Below are 23,413 nucleotides of genomic sequence, written 5' to 3' on the forward strand. Positions count from 1 at the left end.
TTATTTTTCATTGTCTCAGTAAGATGATTTGCTATCACGATATGTTTCTCCCCTATGTTCAGTGTTTTTTTTTCTTCATAACTACTTACATATAATTTTGATTGAAGGCTTAAGTTTGGCGTCTAAGATCCTAACATTACCCTCTTTGATTGTAGGAAAAAGAAACAGTTACTAAAAGTCCAGCGCCGTCAGAGGTTAAGGATGGAACTGAAGATGGATCTCCCTGGGGTTTCTATTGCGGATAACGGAGAGACCGGCATGTTTTCCCTTAAGACAATAGGCAAGAAGGAGGTAGGCAACTGCAAAAAATAAAAAAGTATGGCCACTTTTTAAAAGAGTTGGCAATCTTGGAGTGCAGACATGTCCACATTTTCCCTGCAGTGTTGTTGTACGCCCCTTGCAGGTTGATTACCTTGTAGTATAAGGTCGCTCCTTGACCCCTAATGCGAAAGCCACTCTTATATCTTTAGGACCCAACTTGAATTTGATGTGCGCCCCTTGAAGCTTGTGGATTACCTTGTTGTAGTATAAGGTCGCTCCTGGACCCCTAATGTGAGAGCCACTCTTGACATCTTTAGGACCCAACTTGAATTTGATGTGCGCCCCTTGAAGCTTGTGGATTACCTTGTTGTAGTATAAGGTCGCTCCTGGACCCCTAATGTGAGAGCCACTCTTGACATCTTTAGGACACAACTTGAATTTGATGTGCGCCCCTTGAAGCTTGTGGATTACCTTGGTGTAGTATAAGGTCGCTCCTGGGCCCCTAATGTGAGAGCCACTCTTGACATCTTTAGGACCCAACTTGGATTTGATGTGCGCCCCTTGAAAGTTGTGGATTACCTTGTTGTATAAGGTCGCTCCTGGACCCCTAATGTGAGAGCCACTCTGACATCTTTAGGACCCAACTTGGATTTTTCCCAAATGGGGGCAGCTCCTTTGGAAGTGGCTATATCTGTAACCTTGAAATGTGAACATGGCTCAAAGTTAACAAAAAGCAAAACTCTAGTTACATCTTTGTGTTTGACGTTGACTAAAATAACTTGCCAAGGGGAGATTTTAAGGCACATGACTTTGATCTGATCACTTACAGACCACCATTTTGATTCCTTTTTAACCTAGTGATTGAGAAGGAAGATTTATGACTTCTTATTGGTAAATGAAACTTTGTAGGTAGTGCATTGGAAGGGATGAAGTTGTGGCCTATAGTGCGCAGAGTGTTATGTCCATGACTCAGTATTCTCCGAATATACTTTGTCTTGCTTTGTATCCCAAGACTTCTGTATTCCCAGCTTGGTATAGCCTAGGTAACAGCTCTGTTTGAATGTGTTGTTTTTGGTTCTTTTAGCTACTGCAGACCCTTTCACATGGAGACATGGCTGCTGCAGATGCACTGGTGTCACAAGGTGACCCTAATGATGGAGAAATATGTTTATCAGACCTTGAAGATATGGAGAATGAGGATGATGAAATATCTCTAGCTAGTGACCTGGATGAAGAAGACATGACTGAAGTGAAAAAGCGGGAAAAAAAGTTGCAGCCAACAAGGCAAGAATAATGCTTTTCAATTTTTTTCTTTCAGCACTTTTTTTCTTTATCGCTTCATTGGGGCACACAGGATACCATGGGTGTATTCTTGCTGCCACTAGGAGGCTGACACTATGCAAAAAAGGTGAGCTCCTCCCAAGCAGTATACATCCACCAACTGGCATTCAGAACTTCAGTTTAAGCTTAGTGTCCGTAGGAGGTGGACACACGGGGCTGCTCTCAGCATCTCAGGTTTGTATTGTTGGGTGTTAGTAATTTTTTTTCCCTTTGTCTTTCAGACACAGCTCGTCGGGCGATAGGGTGCAATGTTTCACCCTATTTCCCACTTAGACTGGTTGCACATTGTGGGGTCCGTCCGCCACTTCCTGTTTCCTTCCGTGTCTGTCTGACAGGACCCTAGCCTCTCCAACACAGAAGAGTGTTCGAGGCGTATCCTCATACGTTGAAGGCTGCTGTCCATCCGATTACGACCATGACAAAGGCGGAGCGTCTTGCCCCCCTACCCAACTCTCTCACTCCTGAGCCTGATTGTGGGGTAGGAGGCTGAAGATGGAACCTAGGAAGGGGAGGTACCCCCTCCAGTTGCCCATCAACTACGCCCGGAACAACTGTGGCAGACTCTTTAGGACCTCCTCCACGGATGGATCATCACCGGGGCCTTCAGGACAGGTGCACTCCCCTGTCCCAGATCATGGGGGCCTCCGTTTAAAAGCAAAAAAAAAAGTCCCGTTCCTTTAGAGTATTTTCCTGCCCCATACGCCGTTTATAGCATCCAGGTGCTTTCCCAGGTACCTCCTCCCCTCTGCGGCTCTGTCTTCAGCCTCTGGCGGCCTACCTGTGTGTTCTCCGTGCTGTCCGCGCTGCTCCGGCGGCCTGCTAATTTAGTTCCTGGCTTGAGCGCAGCCTTCTCCTCAAGCCTGGCCACGCCCCCTTTCCGCGGCTAATCAAGCATGCTCTTGCTCCCTGGCCTCCCTGCCCACTGCTCTCTGCCTATCACCGCAGGGCTCTCTCTCCCACCACGACTTCCTGAGGCTGACGTTCGACACTTTGCGCTTTAATCATTCTGCCCGAAGACAAGCACTCTGCCCTCCTCAAAGGTATTCGGACCCTTCAGCGTCCTGCTGACTTCGCTTCGGCATGAGAGTCCTGGGCAAGACGGTGGCTGCAATGGAAGGAATCCCTTTTGCTCAGTTTTACACTCTCCCTATTCATGGCTTTCTCCTATCGACTTGAGACAGGTCCATTCACTCGCTGGACCACCTGGTAGCGCTTCCCTCCAGGCTCAGGAGATCCCTAGACTGTTGGGGACTTTTTCCCCCTCAATTCTCCTAGGAAGCTCCTTCCTTCCATTACGCTTGACAATCGTGATGACGGATGCCAGCCTTTTCGGTTGGGGAGCGACATTTGGGAACCTCGCTATACAGGGCTGGTGGCGTGTTCGCAAATCAACTCTGCCGATAAACATCCTGGAACTCAGCCATCCGCTTAGCTCTCCTGCATTGGCAAGCCCTCCTCAACCAGGCCGACAATGCGACCGCAGTCACCTACATCATCCATCAGGGAGGAACCCAAAGCCGAGCCGTGATGAAAGAAGTGTCTCGGATTCTGGTCTGGGCCGAGCTTCACTTACCAGCCATCTCGGCATTCCACATTCTGGTAGTGAACAATTGGGCTGACGATTTTCTCAGCCAAGAGGGTCTAGTCGTGAGGGAGTGATCTCTTCATCCCGAAGTCTTCGATCGGATCCGTCTCAGGTGGGGGGTTCCAGACGTGAACCTCATGGCCTCCAGATGGAACCACAAGGTACCAACGTTCGTTTCCAGGTAACGGAGCCCCCTGGTAGTCGGAACTGACGCTCTGGTGATACCTTGGTTACTACAGTTCTCTCTTCCTTACCTGTTTCCCTCACTTCCGCTCCTACCAAGACTCATCAAGAAGATCAAGTCGGAACGAGTTCCAGTCATACTCATAGCTCCAGATTGGCCAAGACGTCCATGTTACGCAGAACTGGTCCACCTCGCAGTCATCCCTTGGAGACCCCTCCCCGATCGTCCAGATCGCCTCTCTCAGGGTCCTCTCATCCACTAGAATTCTCAATCGCTCGGCAGGATGTATATCGATGATCTACGGGGGACTTCTGTCCATGTCGGTTGGGAAGCAACAAATTGGGGCATATGCAAGGTGGGTGGAAGATTTGGGAGAAATTGGGGAGGAGAAATGGGAGTCTATTTTGCAATTTGTCATCAAAATATCTCTGAGCGAGGCAAAACGGCTATCGCAATTATATGTTATATACAGAGTATATAGAACCCCCGTGTGGATGAAGAAAGTGGAAGTGAGAACAGATTCCAAGTGTCCAAAATGTACTGTGGAAGAAGCAGGGATCATGCACATGTTGTGGGAATGCCCGTATTTACAAGGGTTCTGGATCACAGTGTTAAATTTAATTCAATTAGTGATGCAAGTGGACCTACCCAAAAACCCGCTGGTGTGTGTGCTGGGCTATGTGGATGAAGTGGGGGCGGATGAACAAGAGAAACTGGCAGTGGCACGATTGTTGTATGCAGCAAGGAAACTAATTGCCTTGTATTGGCTATCTGAAAAAGCACCGACACGTAAGAAATTTGTTGAAAAAGTGAATTATATTTTTTATATGGAGAAAAATGTTTATTTCTTCATCGTTCCTTATGGGAGACCCAGACCATGGGTGTATAGCTTCTGCCTCCGGAGGACACACAAAGTACTACACTAAAAGTGTAGGTCCTCCCTCCGAGCATATACACCCCCTGGATGACAAATCTAACCAGTTTCAATGCTTTGTGTTCAGGAGGTCACACACACACACATGCATTCTCTGATTTTTGATTTTTAAGATTTTTGATTTCAACGATTTGGAAGAAAAGCGGGTCCAGTCTGGACTCCCGGCATGTCCCTTCTCACCCCACTGTGTCGGCGGTGCTGTTAAGGTTGACTTTACAAGGCTGGAGCCTTCACATGCCGCGCTCCTTCACCATCCCCTGAGGCTCTGGCTTGAAGTGGGAGCCATCACGGTTCTCACTGCTTTGCAGGAGACCGGTCTCCATCCGCAGCCCTGTCAGGATCCTGTCGGACGGCGCGTTTACCCCCCCCCCCAGGGACCTGGCCCTGCGTCTCAAAAGCTAAGTATATGTACCCCATTGATTTATCTGAGGGTGATGCGGATGTTAGTGACTTGATTGCATCCATTAACTCCGTACTGAACCTCAATCCACCAGTGTCAGAGGAACAAGCCTCTCTGGTAGAAAAACACCAGTTTACCTCACCTAAGAGAGCAAGGAGTATGTTTCCACTCCAGTTTTCAGGCCACTGTGACCAAGCCTAGGGCCTGTCCTGACAAACGCTTTCCAAAGCGTAGTTCTGATGACCGTTTTCCTTTTCCACCAGAAGTGGTCAAGGAGTGGGCTCAGTCACCAAAGGTAGATCCTCCGGTGTCTAGAATCTCAGCCCGGACAGTCGTATCTGTGGCCGATGGCACCTCTCTTAAGGATCCCACTGACCGCCAGGTTGACCTTCTGGCCAAATCTGTATATGAGGCGGCAGGAGCCTCGTTCTCCCCGTCCTTTGCAGCAGTGTGGGCTCTTAAGGCAGTCTCTGCTTCTCTGGCGGAGATACATTCCCTCGCCAGGGACTCTATTCCCGAGATGGTTGCCTTAACCTCCCAGGCTTCGGCTTTTTCATCCTATGCCATGTCTGCCATTCTGGAGGCTTCTCACCGCACTGCGGTGGCTTCCGCTAATTCCCTCGCGATCCGCAGGATCTTGTGGCTTCGAGAGTGGAAAGCAGACGCTTCTTCCAAGAAGTATCTTGCTGGGCTCCCCTTTGCTGGGTCCCGGCTGTTTGGTGAACAATTGGATGAAATAATTAAGGAGGCTACTGGCGGGAAGAGTACTTCCTTGCCACAAACTAAAACCAGGAAACCTGTCCAGGGCAGGAACCAGTCGAGGTTTCGTTCCTTTCGTTCCTCTAACTGGTCATCCTCTAAGCCCTCAGCTTCGTCCACCAACTCAGCCAAGGATAGAAAACCCAGCTGGCGCGCGAAGCCGCGTCCTCAGAAGAACGGAGGAGCCGCTGCCACTAAGGCAGCCTCCTCTTGACTATCTGGCTGCGCCAGCAACGTCCTTGGTCGGTGGCAGGCTCTCCCACTTTGGCGACGTGTGGTTTCAACACGTCTCCGATCAGTGGGTGCGGGATATCATCTCCCACGGCTACAGGATAGAATTTTCTTCCAGCCCGCCAAACAGATTTTTTATGTGCACTCCCCCTGCTCCAAAGCCGCCGCCTTCTCACAGGCCGTGGCATCCTTGCAGGCCAACGGAGTAATTGTTCCGGTTCCCGCTCGGGAACGGTTCAGAGGTTTCTACTCAAACCTCTTCCTAGTCCCCAAGAAGGACGGTTCCTTCCGGCCCATCCTGGATCTCAAGCTTCTCAACAAGCATGTTCAGGTGCGGCACTTCCGCATGGAATCTCTGCGATCGGTCATTGCCTCAATGACCCAAGGAGATTTTCTAGCATCCATCGACATCAGAGATGCCTATCTGCATGTGCCAATTGCAGTTTCACACCAGCGTTGGCTACGTTTTGCAATCGGAGAGGAACATTTCCAATTCGTGGCTCTCTCCTTCGGGTTAGCCACGGCTCCTCGTGTTTTCACCAAGGTCATGGCAGCAGTGGTTGCGGTTCTGCATCTCCAGGGGTTGGCAGTAATCCCTTACCTGGACGATCTTCTAGTCAAGGCCTCATCCAGTGCAGACTGTCAGCGGAGTGTCTCGCTCACTCTCGCCACGCTTGTTCATTTCGGGTGGCTGGTCAATCTGCCCAAGTCCACTCTGACCCCGACCCAGAAACTTACGTACCTAGGGATGCAATTCGAGACTCTGCCGGCACTTGTGAAGCTGCCCTTAGTCAAACAGCAGTCCCTTCATCTGGCGGTGCGTTCTCTGTTGAAGCCCCGCCGTCATTCCATCAGGCACCTCATGCAGGTGCTGGGTCAGATGGTGGCGTCAATGGAAGCGGTTCCCTTTGCCCAGTTCCATCTGCGTCCTCTGCAGCTGGACATTCTCCGCTGTTGGGACAAGCGGACCTCTTCCTTGCACAGGCTAGTGGCTCTGTCGCCACAGGCCAGGAGCTCTCTCCAGTGGTGGCTTCGGCCCCTCTCTCTGTCTCAGGGACGCTCCTTCCTGACTCCGTCCTGGGTGATCCTCACCACGGATGCCAGTCTATCCGGCTGGGGAGCAGTATTTCTCCACCACCGAGCACAGGGCACTTAGACTCCGTCCGAATCAGCCCTCTCGATCAATGTGCTGGAAATCAGGGCTGTGCTTCTAGCTCTCGTAGCCTTTCACCATCTTTTGGCAGGCAAGCACATTCGAGTCCAGTCGGACAACGCGACAGCAGTTGCCTACATCAATCACCAGGGCGGGACTCGCAGCCGCCTGGCGATGTTGGAGGTTCAACGCATCCTTCAGTGGACGGAGGACTCCAAGTCCACCATATCCGCAGTCCACATCCCAGGCGTAGAAAACTGGGAGGCAGATTATCTCAGCCGTCAAACCGTGGACAGCGGCGAGTGGGCCCTGCATCCGGCAGTGTTCCGGTCAATCTGCCGCAAGTGGGGCACTCCGGAAGTGGATCTAATGGCATCCCGGCACAACAACAAGGTCCCGGTTTACGTGGCTCGCTCCCACGATCCTCAGGCCTTGGCAGCGGACGCGCTGGTTCAAGATTGGTCCCAGTTCCGTCTGGCCTACGTGTTTCCCCCTCTAGCTCTCTTGCCCAGAGTCCTGCGCAAGATCAGAATGGAGGGCCGTCGGGTTATAATCATTGCTCCAGACTGGCCCAGGCGAGCTTGGTACCCAGACCTGCTCAGTCTGTCCGTAGAAATGCCGTGGCATCTCCCGGACCGCCCAGACCTTCTCTCTCAAGGTCCGTTTTTCCGCCAGAATTCTGCGGCCCTCAGATTGACGGCGTGGCTCTTGAGTCCTGGATCCTGACGGCTTCAGGCATTCCTTCCGAGGTCATCTCCACTTTGACTCAGGCTCGGAAGTCTTCCTCGGCCAGGATTTACCACAGGACTTGGAGGATTTTCCTGTCCTGGTGTCGCTCTTCCGGCCATGCTCCTTGGCCGTTTTCTTTGCCGACCATCCTGTCCTTTCTACAGTCCGGCCTGCAGCTAGGACTATCCCTCAATTCCCTCAAGAGACAGGTCTCGGCTCTGTCAGTGTTGTTCCAGCGGCGTATCGCCCGACTGGCCCAGGTGCGCACCTTCATACAGGGCGCATCTCACATCATTCCTACTTATCGGCGGCCTTTGGATCCCTGGGACCTTAATCTGGTCCTCACGGCCTTACAGAAACCCCCCTTTGAGCCTCTTAGGGAGGTTCCTTTGTTCCGACTTTCACAGAAAGTGGTCTTTCTGGTGGCCATAACTTCTCTCAGGAGAGTCTCTGATTTGGCTGCGCTCTCTTCGGAGTCACCCTTTTTGGTTTTTCACCAAGACAAGGTGGTTCTCCATCCGACTCCGGACTTTCTCCCTAAGGTGGTGTCTCCTTTCCACCTTAACCAGGACATTTCATTGCCTTCCCTTTGTCCGGCCCCTGTGCATCGCTTTGAGAAAGCGTTGCATACTTTGGATTTGGTGCGGGCGCTCCGAATCTATGTGTCACGCACCGCCGCTCTTAGGCGGTGCACCTCTCTTTTTGTGCTCACCACAGGTCAGCGCAAGGGTCTCTCGGCTTCTAAACCGACCCTAGCTCGTTGGATTAGGTCGGCCATATCCGATGCCTACCAATGTTCTCAGGTGCCCCCACCACCAGGGATTAAGGCGCACTCGACCAGAGCTGTCGGTGCCTCCTGGGCTTTCAGGCACCAGGCTACGGCTCAGCAGGTTTGTCAGGCTGCCACTTGGTCTAGTCTGCACACCTTTTCGAAGCACTACCAAGTGCATGCTCATGCTTGGGCAGACGCATCCTTCAGGCGGCTGTCGCCCATTTGTGAAGTTAGGTTTTGCCTACTTCTCAGTTCTGTTTATTTCCCACCCATGGACTGCTTTGAGACGTCCCATGGTCTGGGTCTCCCATAAGGAACGATGAAGAAAAAGAGAATTGTGTTACTTACCGTAAATTCTTTTCTTTGTCGCTCCTAATTGGGAAACCCAGACAATTGGGTGTATAGCTACTGCCTCCGGAGGCCACACAAAGTATTACACTTAAAAGTGTAAGGCCCCTCCCCTTCTGGCTATACACCCCCCCGTGGGATCACGGGCTCCTCAGTTTTATGCTTTGTGCGAAGGAGGTCAGACATGCACGCATAGCTCCACTGTTTAGTCAGCAGCAGCTGCTGACTATGTCGGATGGAAGAAAAGAGGGCCCATACGGGGGCCCCCAGCATGCTCCCTTCTCACCCCACTTGCGGTCGGCGGTGTTTGTTAAGGTTGAGGTACCCATTGCAGGTACGGAGGCTGGAGCCCACATGCTGATTCCTTCCCCATCCCCATTAGGGCTCTGGGTGAAGTGGGACTTGACCGGTCTCCGGGCACTGAGACCGTGCTCCATCCACAGCCCCTGGAGGATCTGCTGGATACGGAGCGGAGTTTCCTCAGGGACAGGACCCTGCTTCATTAAGGTACTCCGTGTCCCCGTGCTTACCGCACGCACACTGCAGCATTGCTGGGTGTGTTAGTGCGCCGGGGTAAACAGCGCTGCTGCGCTTGTGCCGTTACTCACTACAGCTCTGCTGAGTGAGGAGACTTAGTACGATCGGCCGATCCGGCCGCTGGGGTCAGTGTTTACTGCGTCGCGGCTGGGATTTGTGGTGCGCCGGGGACTTCCGCGCTGGCCGTGCATATATGACGGCCGCGCTAGATTACTACAGTCCCCGGCTTTTGCGGCCTAGTTCGTATCGTTCCCGCCCCGAGACCTGCCAGTCAGGAGGAGGGCGGGACGCTGTACAGACCAGCAGCGCTAAGAGCTGGAGTCTGTTTTACATACTCCAGCCCTCACACTAGGCACAGTGGGACGCAGTTTCCCGCACTTTTGTTTGTGGCACGCCCACGGTCCGCCCCTCTTCACAGGACGCCGGCAGCCATTCCTGCCTGCACGCTGAGCTGCAGAGGGGAGGCTGGGAGACCCAGACAAGGGATTCTACGACCTCACACCCGCTTTTCAGCGGGCGGTAAGCAGCCCTCAAGGGCTCTCCCCCACTTGTGCCATAGTGTACTTTGTATTTTGTGCTGGCAATACTTTACACTGTACGGTCGCTGGTGATTTTCTGCTATATACCCTCCTTAGATTTCTCAAGGAGACAACAGCATGTCGTCCGCAAAAAGCAAAAGTGCCAAGGCACGGACTTTATATGCTGCCTGTACCGCATGTGGGGCTGCTCTACCGGCAGGTTCCACTGACCCCCATTGTGTGCAGTGCTCGGCCCCTGTGGCAATTGCTCAGCCGGGGCCTCTGCTAGAGGTGACCCAGGGAGAACCACCTGTGAATGCTGTCCAGGTGACAGGGACGGAGTTTGCAGCTTTTGCTGACAGATTGTCTATGACTATGTCTAAAATTCTTGAAACATTGCAGTCTAGACCAGTAACTCAGACCATGGGCACTGTTGGTTCATTGCCCCCTGGTCCCCCTCAGCTGGAACACTTCCTAGCTCCGGGGGTGTCACATGCACCCCAGGGTGACGGCTCTGACTCGGACGACAGTCCCAGACAACCTAAGCGGGCTCGCTATGAGCGACCCTCAACTTCATCACACTGGTCAGGGTCCCAGCGGGACGACTCTCTGTGTGATGAGGCGGATGTAACTGATCAGGATTCTGATACTGGGGCCGCTCTCAATCTAGATACCCCGGGTGGTGACGCCATAGTGAATGATCTTATAGCGTCCATCAATAAGATGTTAGATATTTCTCCACAAGCTCCTCCTGCGGAGGAGGCAGCTTCACAGCAGGAGAAATTCCATTTCAGGTATCCCAAGCGTAAATTAAGCACTTTTCTGGACCACTCTGACTTTAGAGACGCAATCCAGAAACACCACGCTTATCCAGATAAGCGTTTCTCCAAACGGCTTAAAGATACGCGCTATCCTTTTCCCCCTGACGTGGTCAAGGGCTGGACACAGTGTCCCAAGGTGGACCCTCCAATCTCCAGGCTTGCAGCCAGATCTCTAGTTGCAGTGGAAGATGGGGCGGCACTTAAAGATGCCACTGACAGACAGATGGAGCTCTGGTTAAAATCCATCTATGAAGCTATTGGAGCGTCGTTGGCGCCAGCATTCGCAGCCGTATGGGCACTCCAAGCTATTTCAGCTGGCCTTACACAGGTCGACACGGTCACACGTACATCTGCTCCGCAGGTGGCACTATTGACCTCTCAAATGTCTGCATTCGCGTCTTACGCGATTAATGCTGTCCTAGACTCTACGAGCCGTACGGCGGTGGCGTCAGCCAACTCCGTGGTTTTACGCAGAGCCCTGTGGTTGAGAGAATGGAAGGCAGATTCTTCTTCCAAGAAGTGCTTAACCAGTTTGCCTTTTTCTCGTGACCGATTGTTTGGTGAGCGTTTGGATGAAATCATTAAACACTCCAAGGGTAAGGATTCAGCCTTACCGCAACCCAGACAAAACAAACCCCAACAGAGGAGGGGACAGTCTGGTTTTCGGTCCTTTCGAGGCTCAGGCAGGTCCCAATTCTACTCGTCCAAAAGGACTCAAAAGGATCAGAGGAGCTCAGATTCTTGGCGGACTCAATCACGCCCAAAAAAGCCAGCCGGAAGAACCGTTACCAAGACGGCTTCCTCATGACTTTCAGTCTCCTCTCTCCGCATCCTCGGTCGGTGGCAGGCTCTCCCGCTTTGGCGACATTTGGCTGTCACAGGTCAAAGACCGTTGGGTGAGAGACATTCTGTCTCACGGGTACAGGATAGAGTTCAGCTCTCGTCCTCCAACTCGTTTCTTCAGAACTTCTCCACCGCCCGACCGAGCCGATGCTCTGCTGCAAGCGGTGTCCGCTCTAAAGGCGGAAGGAGTGGTGACTTCCGTTCCTCTTCAGGAACAAGGCCACGGTTTTTACTCCAATTTGTTTGTGGTGCCAAAGAAAGACGGGTCGTTCCGTCCCGTCCTGGATCTAAAGCTGCTCAACAAACACGTAAAAACCAGGAGGTTCCGGATGGAATCTCTCCGCTCCGTTATCGCCTCAATGTCTCAAGGAGATTTCCTAGCATCAATAGACATCAAGGATGCTTATCTCCACGTGCCGATTGCACCAGAGCATCAGCGTTTTCTACGCTTCGTTATAGGAAGCGAACACCTGCAGTTCGTAGCTCTACCTTTCGGGCTGGCGACAGCCCCTCGGGTCTTCACCAAGGTCATGGCAGCAGTAGTAGCAGTCCTGCACTCGCAAGGTCACTCTGTGATCCCGTATTTAGACGATCTACTTATCAAGGCACCCTCTCAAGAGGCATGCCAACACAGCCTGAACGTGGCACTGAAGACTCTCCAGAGTTTCGGGTGGATCATCAACTTTTCAAAGTCAAATCTAACCCCGACCCAATCACTAATATATCTTGGCATGGAGTTTCATACTCTCTCAGCGATAGTGAAACTTCCACTGGACAAACAGTGCTCGCTACAGACAGGGGTGCAATCTCTCCTGCAGGGCCAGTCGCACCCCTTGAGGCGCCTCATGCACTTCCTAGGGAAGATGGTAGCAGCAATGGAAGCAGTTCCTTTTGCGCAGTTTCATCTGCGTCCATTACAATGGGACATTCTCCGCCAATGGGACGGGAAGTCGACGTCCCTCGACAGGGAGGTCTCCCTCTCTCAGGCAGCCAAGGAATCTCTCCGGTGGTGGCTTCTTCCCACCTCATTGTCAAAAGGAAAGTCGTTCCTACCCCCATCCTGGGCGGTGGTCACGACAGATGCGAGTCTATCAGGGTGGGGAGCAGTGTTTCTCCACCACAGGGCTCAAGGTACGTGGACTCGGAAAGAGTCCACCCTTCAGATCAATGTTCTGGAAATCAGAGCAGTCTATCTTGCCCTACAAGCCTTCCAACAGTGGCTGGAAGGCAAGCAGATCCGAATTCAGTCGGACAACTCCACAGCGGTGGCATACATCAACCACCAAGGGGGAACACGCAGTCGGCAAGCCTTCCAGGAAGTCCGGCGGATTCTGACGTGGGTGGAAGACACGGCATCCACCATATCCGCAGTCCACATCCCAGGCGTAGAAAACTGGGAAGCAGACTTTCTCAGTCGCCAGGGCATGGACGCAGGGGAATGGTCCCTTCACCCGGACGTGTTTCAGGAGATCTGTCGCCGCTGGGGGATGCCGGACGTCGACCTGATGGCGTCACGGCACAACAACAAAGTCCCGGTTTTCATGGCACGGTCTCACGATCACCGAGCTCTGGCGGCAGACGCCTTAGTTCAAGATTGGTCGCAGTTCCGGCTACCGTATGTGTTCCCACCTCTGGCATTGTTGCCCAGAGTGCTCCGCAAAATCAGGTCCGACTGCCGCCGCGCCATTCTCGTCGCTCCAGACTGGCCAAGGAGGTCGTGGTACCCGGATCTGTGGCACCTCACGGTAGGCCATCCGTGGGCACTACCAGACCGTCCAGACTTGCTGTCTCAAGGGCCGTTTTTCCATCTGAATTCTGCGGCCCTGAACCTGACTGTGTGGCCATTGAGTCCTGGATCCTAGCGGCCTCAGGTTTATCTCATGAAGTGGTTGCCACCATGAGACAGGCTAGGAAGCCATCCTCCGCCAAGATCTACCACAGGACGTGGAGGATATTCCTATCTTGGTGCTCTGCTCAGGGAGTTTCTCCCTGGCCTTTTGCATTGCCTACTTTTCTTTCCTTCCTGCAGTCTGGGTTGGAAAAAAAGGTTTGTCGCTTGGCTCCCTTAAAGGTCAAGTCTCCGCGCTATCCGTATTTTTTCAGAAACGCCTGGCGCGACTTCCTCAGGTACGCACGTTCCTGCAAGGGGTTTGTCATATCGTCCCCCCTTACAAGCGGCCGTTGGAGCCCTGGGACCTGAACAAGGTTCTAATTGCTCTCCAGAAGCCGCCTTTCGAGCCTATGAAGGAGGTTTCCCTTTCTCGTCTTTCACAGAAAGTGGCCTTTCTAGTGGCGGTCACGTCTCTTCGGAGAGTGTCCGAGCTGGCGGCGTTATCATGCAGATCTCCATTCCTGGTGTTTCACCAGGACAAGGTAGTTCTGCGTCCAATTCCAGAATTTCTTCCCAAGGTGGTATCTTCCTTTCATCTCAATCAAGATATCACTTTACCATCTTTGTGTCCGCATCCAGTTCACCAATTTGAAAAGGGTTTGCATTTATTGGATCTGGTGAGAGCACTCAGGATCTACATTTCCCGCACGGCGTCTCTGCGCCGCTCGGATGCACTCTTTGTCCTTGTCGCTGGTCAGCGTAAAGGGTCGCAAGCTTCCAAATCCACCCTTGCGCGGTGGATCAAGGAACCAATTCTTCACACCTACCGTTCGGCTGGGCTTCCGATTCCATCAGGGCTGAAGGCCCATTCTACCAGAGCCGTGGGTGCGTCCTGGGCATTACGGCACCAGGCTACGGCTCAGCAGGTGTGCCAGGCGGCTACCTGGTCGAGTCTGCACACTTTTACCAAGCATTATCAGGTGCATACCTACGCTTCGGCGGATGCCGGCCTAGGTAGACAAGTCCTTCAGGCGGCGGTGGCTCACCTGTAGGAAAGGGCTGTTTGACGGCCCTATCACGAGGTATTCTTTTACCCACCCAGGGACTGCTTTTGGACGTCCCAATTGTCTGGGTCTCCCAATTAGGAGCGACAAAGAAGAAGGGAATTTTGTTTACTTACCGTAAATTCCTTTTCTTCTAGCTCCAATTGGGAGACCCAGCACCCGCCCTGTTTTCTTAGGAAGTTTGTTTTTTTCGGGTGCACATGTTGTTCATGTTGAACAGTTCAGTTCTCCGAGGCTGTTTCTCGGGTTGAATTTGTATTTAAAACAGTTATTGGCTTTCCTCCTTCTTGCTTTTGCACTAAAACTGAGGAGCCCGTGATCCCACGGGGGGGTGTATAGCCAGAAGGGGAGGGGCCTTACACTTTTAAGTGTAATACTTTGTGTGGCCTCCGGAGGCAGTAGCTATACACCCAATTGTCTGGGTCTCCCAATTGGAGCTAGAAGAAAAGGAATTTACGGTAAGTAAACAAAATTCCCTTCTTTCTTATAGTTCCGACATGGGAGACCCAGCACCCTCCCTGTTGCCTGTTGGCAGTTCTTGTTCCATGTGTTTTCACCGGCTGTTGTTGTAGACAGAGGTTCCGGTTATTCCGGATTTTACTCTATCTCTACTTATGGGTGGATGTCCTCCTTCAGCTTTTGCACTAAACTGGTTAGATTTGTCATCCAGGGGGTGTATATGCTCGGAGGTAGGAGCTACACTTTTAGTGTAGTACTTTGTGTGTCCTCCGGAGGCAGAAGCTATACACCCATGGTCTGGGTCTCCCATGTCGGAACTATAAGAAAAAGAATTTACGGTAAGTAACAAAATTCTCTTTATTAAAAGGGGAAGGAAAACTCTATGAGAAGATCTGGAGCAAGTGGCTGGACTTACCAGGATTAGCGTCATTTGATCTACTGAAAGATAGGATATTTAGACTATAGGTAGGAAAGGAAAGATCGCAGTGGCTGAGAAATAAGGAGGGCAGGTCTTTATGTGAATAAAGAGGGATGCAGAGAGTGGAGGGGTGAGACTGTCGACCGGAAGAGGGTGGGGGGAGGGGAGGGGAGGGGAGGGGTTATGTGTGAGGACTACCCTCACAATTTGTTGTTATGTTTATGAAAGTTTTAAAATGTAATAAAAATGTATCTGATTTATAAAAAGAATTCTCAGTCGCTCAGTTTAATGGCATGGCCGTTGTTGGTTCTTCCTTCTGGTCATTGCAGGGGCCTTCCTGCCTCAAAATCCACCATTGCTTGGTGGATCTGATCCGCCATCTTGGAGGCTTACCGGGTGAAGGATGGGACTCGTCCACTCAGGGTCACAGCTCACTCCACTAGTGCGGTGGGAGCCTCTTATGCAGTTTGTCACCAGGCCCCGGTGTTGCAGCTATGCAAAGCGCCTACTTGGTCTTCTATTCATACCTTTACAAAGTTCTACAACGTTCATGTCTATGCCTCTGCAGATGCGAGCCTTGGTAGACGGGTCCTGCATGCAGCAGTGGCCCGAGGTCAGACTTAAGAGTGTCTTAGTACCCGCCCGTAGGGACTGCTTTATAATGTCCCATGGTATCCTGTGTCTCCCAATGAAGTGATAAAGAAAAGAAGATTTTGTGTACTCACAGTAAAATCTCTTTCTTGGAGCCTTTATTGGGGATCACAACACCCACCCTTGTATTTTTGTTAACATATGTTCTTGTTACAGCTGTCTTGTGTTTCATTTGAGGGCTTTGCCTACTGCTTTCTCACTAACTGAAGTTCTGAATGCTAGGTGGTTGGTGTATACTGCTGGAGGAGGAGGTAACTTTTTTTTTGCATAGTGACAGTCTCTTAGTGACAGCAAGCATACACCCATGGTATCCTGTGTCCCCCAACGAAGGTTCCAAGAAAGAGATTTTACGGTGAGTACCCAAAATCTTCTTTTTTCTTCTTTTTTTTTTTTATTTTTTACATTCTCATTTTTTTTTCTCAGGAAGCCAGCTGCTGTTGCAGAGGAACCGGAGGATGACGATGAAACAAACCCTCTGCTACTGTCCTTGGAAGAAAAGTCAGATCGAGAACAAAGAGATAAAAATCTATGGTTCGGAAAGGTATGTGAATATGTATTGTATAAGGGTTTCTGCTTTCTACCTATGTTTCATTGCATGCTACATAGTAGTGCATCCTAGGAAAAAATCAGTTTGTCTAGTTTTCAGTGTATAGGACACAATTTCCATATTGTTTAAGGACACTGAAAATGAGCCATATTTTACAAAAAAGGTTTATTGAAAAAACAAGAACAAAAAAGTGTGTAATTTTTTCCCCCTAGAGCCATCATCACTCTTCTCCGTAGGCCTTGTCTGGTATTGTAGCCCATTCTCCTAAGGCTAGGTTCACATTTCCGTTGTTTTGCATCAGTCACAATCCGCCGCTCTGATAAACAACGCAATCCATTTGGCGGATTCCGTTGTTTACCATAGACTTATATGAGCGGTGGATTGTGACTGATGACGCTGCGTTGCATCCTCCGCCCGACTGATCAGTCGTGGAACGACTGACCATCGGGTGGCAGGAACTTAAGGCCCTGTCACACAGAGATAAATCTGTGGTTGCAGTGAAATTGTGGACAATCAGTGCCAGGTTTGTGGCTGTGTACAAATGGAACAATATGTCCATGATTTCACTGCAACCACAGATCTGCCAAAGATATATCTCTGTGTGTGACGGGGCCTTTAGAGTGTAACTTTTTTTGAGCAGTGGAATCCTTAGGATTTTGCTGCGCATGCTCTCTCTCGGCGGCCAAACGATCAGCTGATCACCTGGCAGCCGCCTTCTGTGAGCGATCAGCTGATTACCCGGCAGCCGCCTTCTGTGAGCGATCAGCTGAGCACCCGGCGGCCAGCTTCTGTGAACGATCACCCGGCGGCCGGCTGCTGTGAGCGATCACCCGGCGGCCGGCTGCTGTGAGCGATCAGCTGATCACCCAGCTGCTTTGAGCGATCAACCGATCACCCGGCAGCCGGCTGCTGTGAGCGATCAGCTGATCACCCGGCAGCCGGCTAATGAGAGCTATCAGCTGATCGTTCACAATAGCCGGCCGCCGGGAGATCATCTGATCGCTCTCAAAGCCGGCGGCCGGCTATTGTGAACGATCAGCTGATCGTTCTCTCGCTCTCGTTTTTGCTTGCTAATTCCAATTATTGTCATCCGTTGTACAACGCATCATTCACAAGCGTCAAGCAACGCATGTGACTGATTCAAAACAACGGAAATGTAAACCTAGCCTTATAGAGCTAAGCTCAAAGGCACCAGTCAGTTGATTCATAATCCCAAACCAGGGGCAGCATGAATCAGAGCCTGGATACGTGGTTTCAGTTAGGTATGTTTGTCCCTGAAACGCTGGAGTTTGAAGCAAAAATGTAAAGATTTGGCTGGGGAGAAGAGACAAGCTGAGTCCTTTCTAGAGCACTAATGGGTTGTTGGGGCATCAAGGAAAGATGCCACTGATTTCTGTAATTTAGTCAAGACATTTCTCCATTGTAGCATGATGTAAGTTCAGATGTAGTAACTTAGTTTTGGTCTGTGTTTAATTACTTGTGTCTGATGTTTTCAGGGCATTTTTTCATCTGTCCTAGAATCTGACGGAGATGAGGAGATAGAAATTAAACAAACAAAGATTTTACAGGAGACCATGAGTGGTAAGTGGCGCATACTGCATATAACAGTGAGGAGCTGTAATTGTTTCTCACAACAGGAGATATGCAGGATACAGTATGGATTGCCTGGGCTGGGATCCTTCAGTGGGTCATCTGTAAAGGGTGATAACACGGAACAGTAGATTGAATTCAGCTGTACCTGCTTTTCGATACGTGCACTGCTGATAATCCAGAGATGAAACTTGCCATTTTTTCAGGTACAATAACAAAGGGAAAGGAAGAGCTTAGGAAAGGATGTAAAAAAGCAGATGACATCCCCTCCAGTGTGATCAGTAAAAGTGCAGATAGAGGAGATCCTGAACCACAGGCAGAGGTCCCTAAACCGGAAGGAACAGCGGAAGATCTGAGCGACTCAGACAGTGACAGCAGTGATGATGAGAGGTGAGGGGACATATTAGATAGCCTTGTAAATAACCATAGGCTATAATATAACCCAATGTGGCGCTTCCCTGATTCTAGGGATATTCGATCTATGAAGAAGAAATTCGGAAAAAGAACTAATGAAGAGAGTGACGACTTTGAAGTGGTTCCTGTAGAACGTCCTGGTAGGTACAGCACCTGAGACATTGCATTAATGTAAGGTTGAGCATAGTCATCTGTATGTATACTGTATGTTGGCGATGTTGTTCACCAGAATGATTAACTGCTTAGTCTAGAGTTAATACAAAGCCACTGTGCCCCTAAATTTCCAGTGTGTTCTTTTACAGATGTCCATGTGTCTCTTATCAGTTCTTTCTTTGTCGCTCCATTGTGAGATCCAGACAATTGGGTGTATAGCTTCTGCCTCCGGAGGCCACACAAAGTATTACACTTAAAAGTGTAAAGCCCCTCCCCTTCTGCCTATACACCCCCCGTGCATCACGGGCTCCTCAGTTTTTATGCTTTGTGCGAAGGAGGCTGACATCCACGCATAGCTCCACATCTTAGTCAGCAGCAGCTGCTGACTATGTCGGATGGAAGAAAAGAGGGCCCATAACAGGGCCCCCAGCATGCTCCCTTCTCACCCCACTCTGGTCGGCGGTGCTGTTAAGGTTGAGGTACCCATTGCGGGTACATAGGCAGGAGCCACATGCTGTTTTCCTTCCCCATCCCTTAATGGGCTCTGGGGGAAGTGGGATCCTAATCGGTCTCAAGGCACTGGGACCGTGCTCCCTCCGCAGCCCCTGGGGAATCTGCTGGACAGGAGCCGGGTATCGTCAGGGACAAGGCCCTGCTACTGTGAGGTACTCTGTGTCCCCGTGGGGACCGCGCATGGAGCGCTTGTGCCATATACACTGCAGCACTGCTGGGTGTGTTAGTGCGCCGGGGACTACCGCGCCGGCCGCGCTTATATGCCGGCCGCGCTTATAACTTTAGTCCCCGGCTTTTGCGGCCTAGTATCGCATATTCCCGCCCCCAGGCCTGTCAGTCGGGGGAAGGGCCGGACGCTGCACAGGACGTCAGCGCTGAGGGCTGGAGCATACTTTGTATCCTCCTCCCCCCTCATTCAGCACAGTGGGGCTCCAGATTCCCGCACTTTCTAGGGCACGCCCACGGCCCCCTCCTCCCCACAGAACGCCGGCAGCCATTCCTGTCAGCACTTCTGACGCTGGAGAGGAGAGACAACAGGCTCTGGGAGGCCCAGGCAGGGAATCTGGTGATCACACAACCGCTTGAGCGGTCGGTAAGCAGCACCTGAGGTGCTGGCCCCACTGAGTGCCGGAGTGTTCATATATATATATGCTTATATGCTATACATTTACACTGTACGGTCGCACTGTTGATTTTTGGCTATATACCCTCCTGGATTGTACTCAGAGGAGACAACAGCATGTCGTCCGCAAAAAGCAAGGGTGCCAAAGCACAGGCTTACTTTGCAACCTGTACCTCATGTGCGGCTATACTACCGGCAGGTTCCACTGACCCTCATTGTGTGCAATGCTCGGCCCCTGTGGCACTTACTCAGCCGGAGCCTCTGCTACTGGTGGCCCAGGTGGAACCACCTGCTACCACTGTCCAGGTGACAGGGACGGAGTTTGCTGACAAACTGTCTGAGAGTATGGATAAATGGTCTGCTAGGATACTAGAAGCCTTACAGTCCAGACCGGTGACTCAGGCCCCGGGCACTGTTCAATCATTGACCCCAGGCCCCCCTCAATTGGAGCAGCAAAGTGCTCCTGGGGTGACCCATGGGTCCCAGGGTGAGGTCTCTGACATGGACCGCAGTCCCAGGCCGCCTAAGCGGGCTCGCTGGGAAATTCACTCGACTTCATCACACTGTTCAGGGTCTCAGCAGGAGGACTCTCTGGATGATGAAGCGGAGGTAGCAGATCAGGATTCTGATCCTGAGACCGCTCTCAACCTGGATACACCGGATGGTGACGCCATAGTGAATGACCTTATAGCAACCATCAATCAGGTGTTGGATATTTCTCCACCAGCTCCTACAATTGAGGAGTCAGCTTCTCAGCAGGAGAAATTCCGTTTCAGGTCTCCCAAGCGTACATTGAGTATGTTTCTGGATCACTCTGACTTCAGAGAGGCAGTCCAGAAACACCGAGCTTGTCCAGATAAGCGTTTTTCCAAGCGCCTTAAGGATACACGTTATCCCTTCCCCCCTGACGTTGTCAAGGGCTGGGCTCAGTGTCCTAAGGTGGATCCTCCTGTCTCCAGACTGGCGGCTAGATCCATAGTAGCAGTGGAAGATGGGGCTTCACTCAAGGATGCCACTGACAGACAGATGGAGCTATGGTTGAAATCCATCTATGAAGCTATCGGCGCGTCTTTTGCTCCAGCATTTGCAGCCGTATGGGCGCTCCAAGCTATCTCAGCTTGTCATGCGCAGATTAATGCAGTCACACGTACATCTGCTCCGCAAGTGGTGTCCTTAACCTCTCAGGCGTCGGCGTTTGCGTCCTACGCCATTAATGCTGTCCTGGACTCTACGAGCCGTACGGCGGTAGCATCCGCCAATTCGGTGGCAGTCCGCAGGGCCATGTGGCTATGTGAATGGAAGGCAGACTCCGCTTCCAAAAAGTTCTTAACCGGTTTGCCATTTTCTGGCGACCGCCTGTTTGGTGAGCGATTGGATGAAATCATTAAACAATCCAAGGGAAAGGACTCATCCTTACCCCAGTCCAAACCAAACAGACCTCAACCACGGAAGGTACAATCGAGGTTTCGGTCCTTTCGGCCCGCGGGAAGGTCTCAGTTCTCCTCGTCCAAAAGGCCTCAAAAGGATCAGAGGAACTCCGATTCATGGCGGTCTAAGTCACGTCCTAAAAAGACCGCCGGAGGAACCGCTCCCAAAGCGGCCTCCTCATGACTTTCGGCCTCCTCACACCGCATCCTCGGTCGGTGGCAGGCTTTCCCGCTTTTGCGACGCCTGGCTGCCACAGGTAAAAGACCGATGGGTGAGAGACATTCTATCCCACGGTTACAGGATAGAGTTCAGCTCTCGTCCTCCGACTCGATTTTTCAGAACATCTCCGCCCCCCGAGAGAGCCGATGCTCTTCTTCAGGCGGTGTGCACTCTGAAGGCGGAAGGAGTGGTGATCCCTGTTCCTCTTCAGCAACAGGGTCACGGTTTTTACTCCAACTTGTTTGTGGTACCGAAAAAGGACGGATCCTTCCGTCCTGTTCTGGACCTAAAACTGCTCAACAAACACGTAAAAACCAGGCGGTTCCGGATGGAATCGCTCCGCTCCGTCATCGCCTCAATGTCCCAAGGAGACTTCCTGGCATCAATCGACATCAAAGATGCTTATCTCCACGTACCGATTGCACCAGAGCATCAGCGCTTCCTGCGTTTCGCCATAGGGGACGAACACCTTCAGTTCGTGGCACTGCCTTTCGGCCTGGCGATAGCCCCACGGGTCTTCACCAAGGTCATGGCAGCAGTGGTAGCAGTCCTACACTCTCAGGGACACTCGGTGATCCCTTACTTAGACGATCTGCTGGTCAAGGCACCCTCTCAAGTGGCATGCCAACACAGCCTGAACATTGCTTTGGAGACTCTCCAGAGTTTCGGGTGGATCATCAATTTTCCAAAGTCAAATCTGACACCGGCCCAATCACTGACATATCTTGGCATGGAGTTTCATACTCTCCCAGCGATAGTGAAGCTTCCGCTGGACAAACAGCGTTCACTACAGACAGGGGTGCAATCTCTCCTTCAAGGCCAGTCACACCCCCTGAGGCGCCTCATGCACTTCCTAGGGAAGATGGTAGCAGCAATGGAGGCAGTTCCTTTTGCGCAGTTTCATCTGCGTCCACTTCAATGGGATATTCTCCGCAAATGGGACAGGAAGTCGACGTCCCTCGACAGGAACGTCTCCCTTTCACGGGCAGCCAAGGCTTCCCTTCAGTGGTGGCTTCTCCCCACTTCTCTGTCGAAGGGGAAATCCTTCCTTCCCCCATCATGGGCTGTGGTCACGACGGACGCGAGCCTGTCAGGGTGGGGAGCGGTCTTTCTCCACCACAGGGCTCAGGGAACCTGGACTCCGACAGAGTCCTCCCTTCAGATCAATGTTCTGGAGATAAGGGCAGTGTATCTTGCCCTAAAAGCGTTCCAGCCGTGGCTGGAAGGCAAGCAGATCCGAATTCAGTCGTACAACTCCACAGCGGTGGCATACATCAACCACCAAGGGGGAACACGCAGTCGGCAAGCCTTCCAGGAAGTCCGGCGGATTCTGATGTGGGTGGAAGCCACGGCCTCCACCATATCCGCAGTTCACATCCCGGGCGTAGAAAACTGGGAAGCAGACTTTCTCAGTCGCCAGGGCATGGACGCAGGGGAATGGTCCCTTCACCCGGACGTGTTTCAGGAGATCTGTTGCCGCTGGGGGATGCCGGACGTCGACCTAATGGCGTCCCGGCACAACAACAAGGTTCCAACATTCATGGCACGGTCTCAAGATCACAGAGCTCTGGCGGCAGACGCCTTAGTTCAGGATTGGTCGCAGTTTCAACTCCCTTATGTGTTTCCTCCTCTGGCACTGTTGCCCAGAGTGTTACGCAAGATCAGGTCCGACTGCCGCCGCGCCATCCTCGTCGCTCCAGACTGGCCGAGGAGGTCGTGGTACCCGGATCTGTGGCATCTCACGGTGGGCCAACCGTGGGCACTACCAGACCGACCAGACTTGCTGTCTCAAGGGCCGTTTTTCCATCTGAATTCTGCGGCCCTCAACCTGACTGTGTGGCCATTGAGTCCTGGATCCTAGCGTCTTCAGGGTTATCTCAAGAGGTCATTGCCACTATGAGACAGGCTAGGAAGCCAACGTCCGCCAAGATCTACCACAGGACGTGGAGGATATTCCTATCTTGGTGCTCTGATCAGGGTTTTTCTCCCTGGCCATTTGCCTTGCCCACTTTTCTTTCCTTCCTTCAATCCGGATTGGAAAAAGGGTTGTCGCTCGGCTCTCTTAAGGGACAAGTCTCAGCGCTCTCT

The 23,413-nt window shown here is 51.8% G+C and overlaps 1 protein-coding gene across 1 annotated transcript in view; it reads left to right on the forward strand.

The window, feature by feature from the left end:
- FTSJ3 (FtsJ RNA 2'-O-methyltransferase 3) overlaps positions 1-23,413 on the forward strand; it is a 92,102-nt gene that overhangs the window by 43,978 nt on the left and 24,711 nt on the right. Inside the window, exons 13-18 of the mRNA XM_075349375.1 lie at positions 156-291; positions 1,346-1,545; positions 16,263-16,380; positions 17,883-17,967; positions 18,183-18,366; positions 18,445-18,530. Of these exons, the coding sequence (XP_075205490.1) occupies positions 156-291; positions 1,346-1,545; positions 16,263-16,380; positions 17,883-17,967; positions 18,183-18,366; positions 18,445-18,530 (809 nt within the window). The remainder of the gene's footprint in view (positions 1-155; positions 292-1,345; positions 1,546-16,262; positions 16,381-17,882; positions 17,968-18,182; positions 18,367-18,444; positions 18,531-23,413) is intronic.

The sequence above is a fragment of the Anomaloglossus baeobatrachus genome, chromosome 5, assembly GCF_048569485.1.
Source record: "Anomaloglossus baeobatrachus isolate aAnoBae1 chromosome 5, aAnoBae1.hap1, whole genome shotgun sequence".
NCBI lineage: Eukaryota > Metazoa > Chordata > Amphibia > Anura > Aromobatidae > Anomaloglossus > Anomaloglossus baeobatrachus.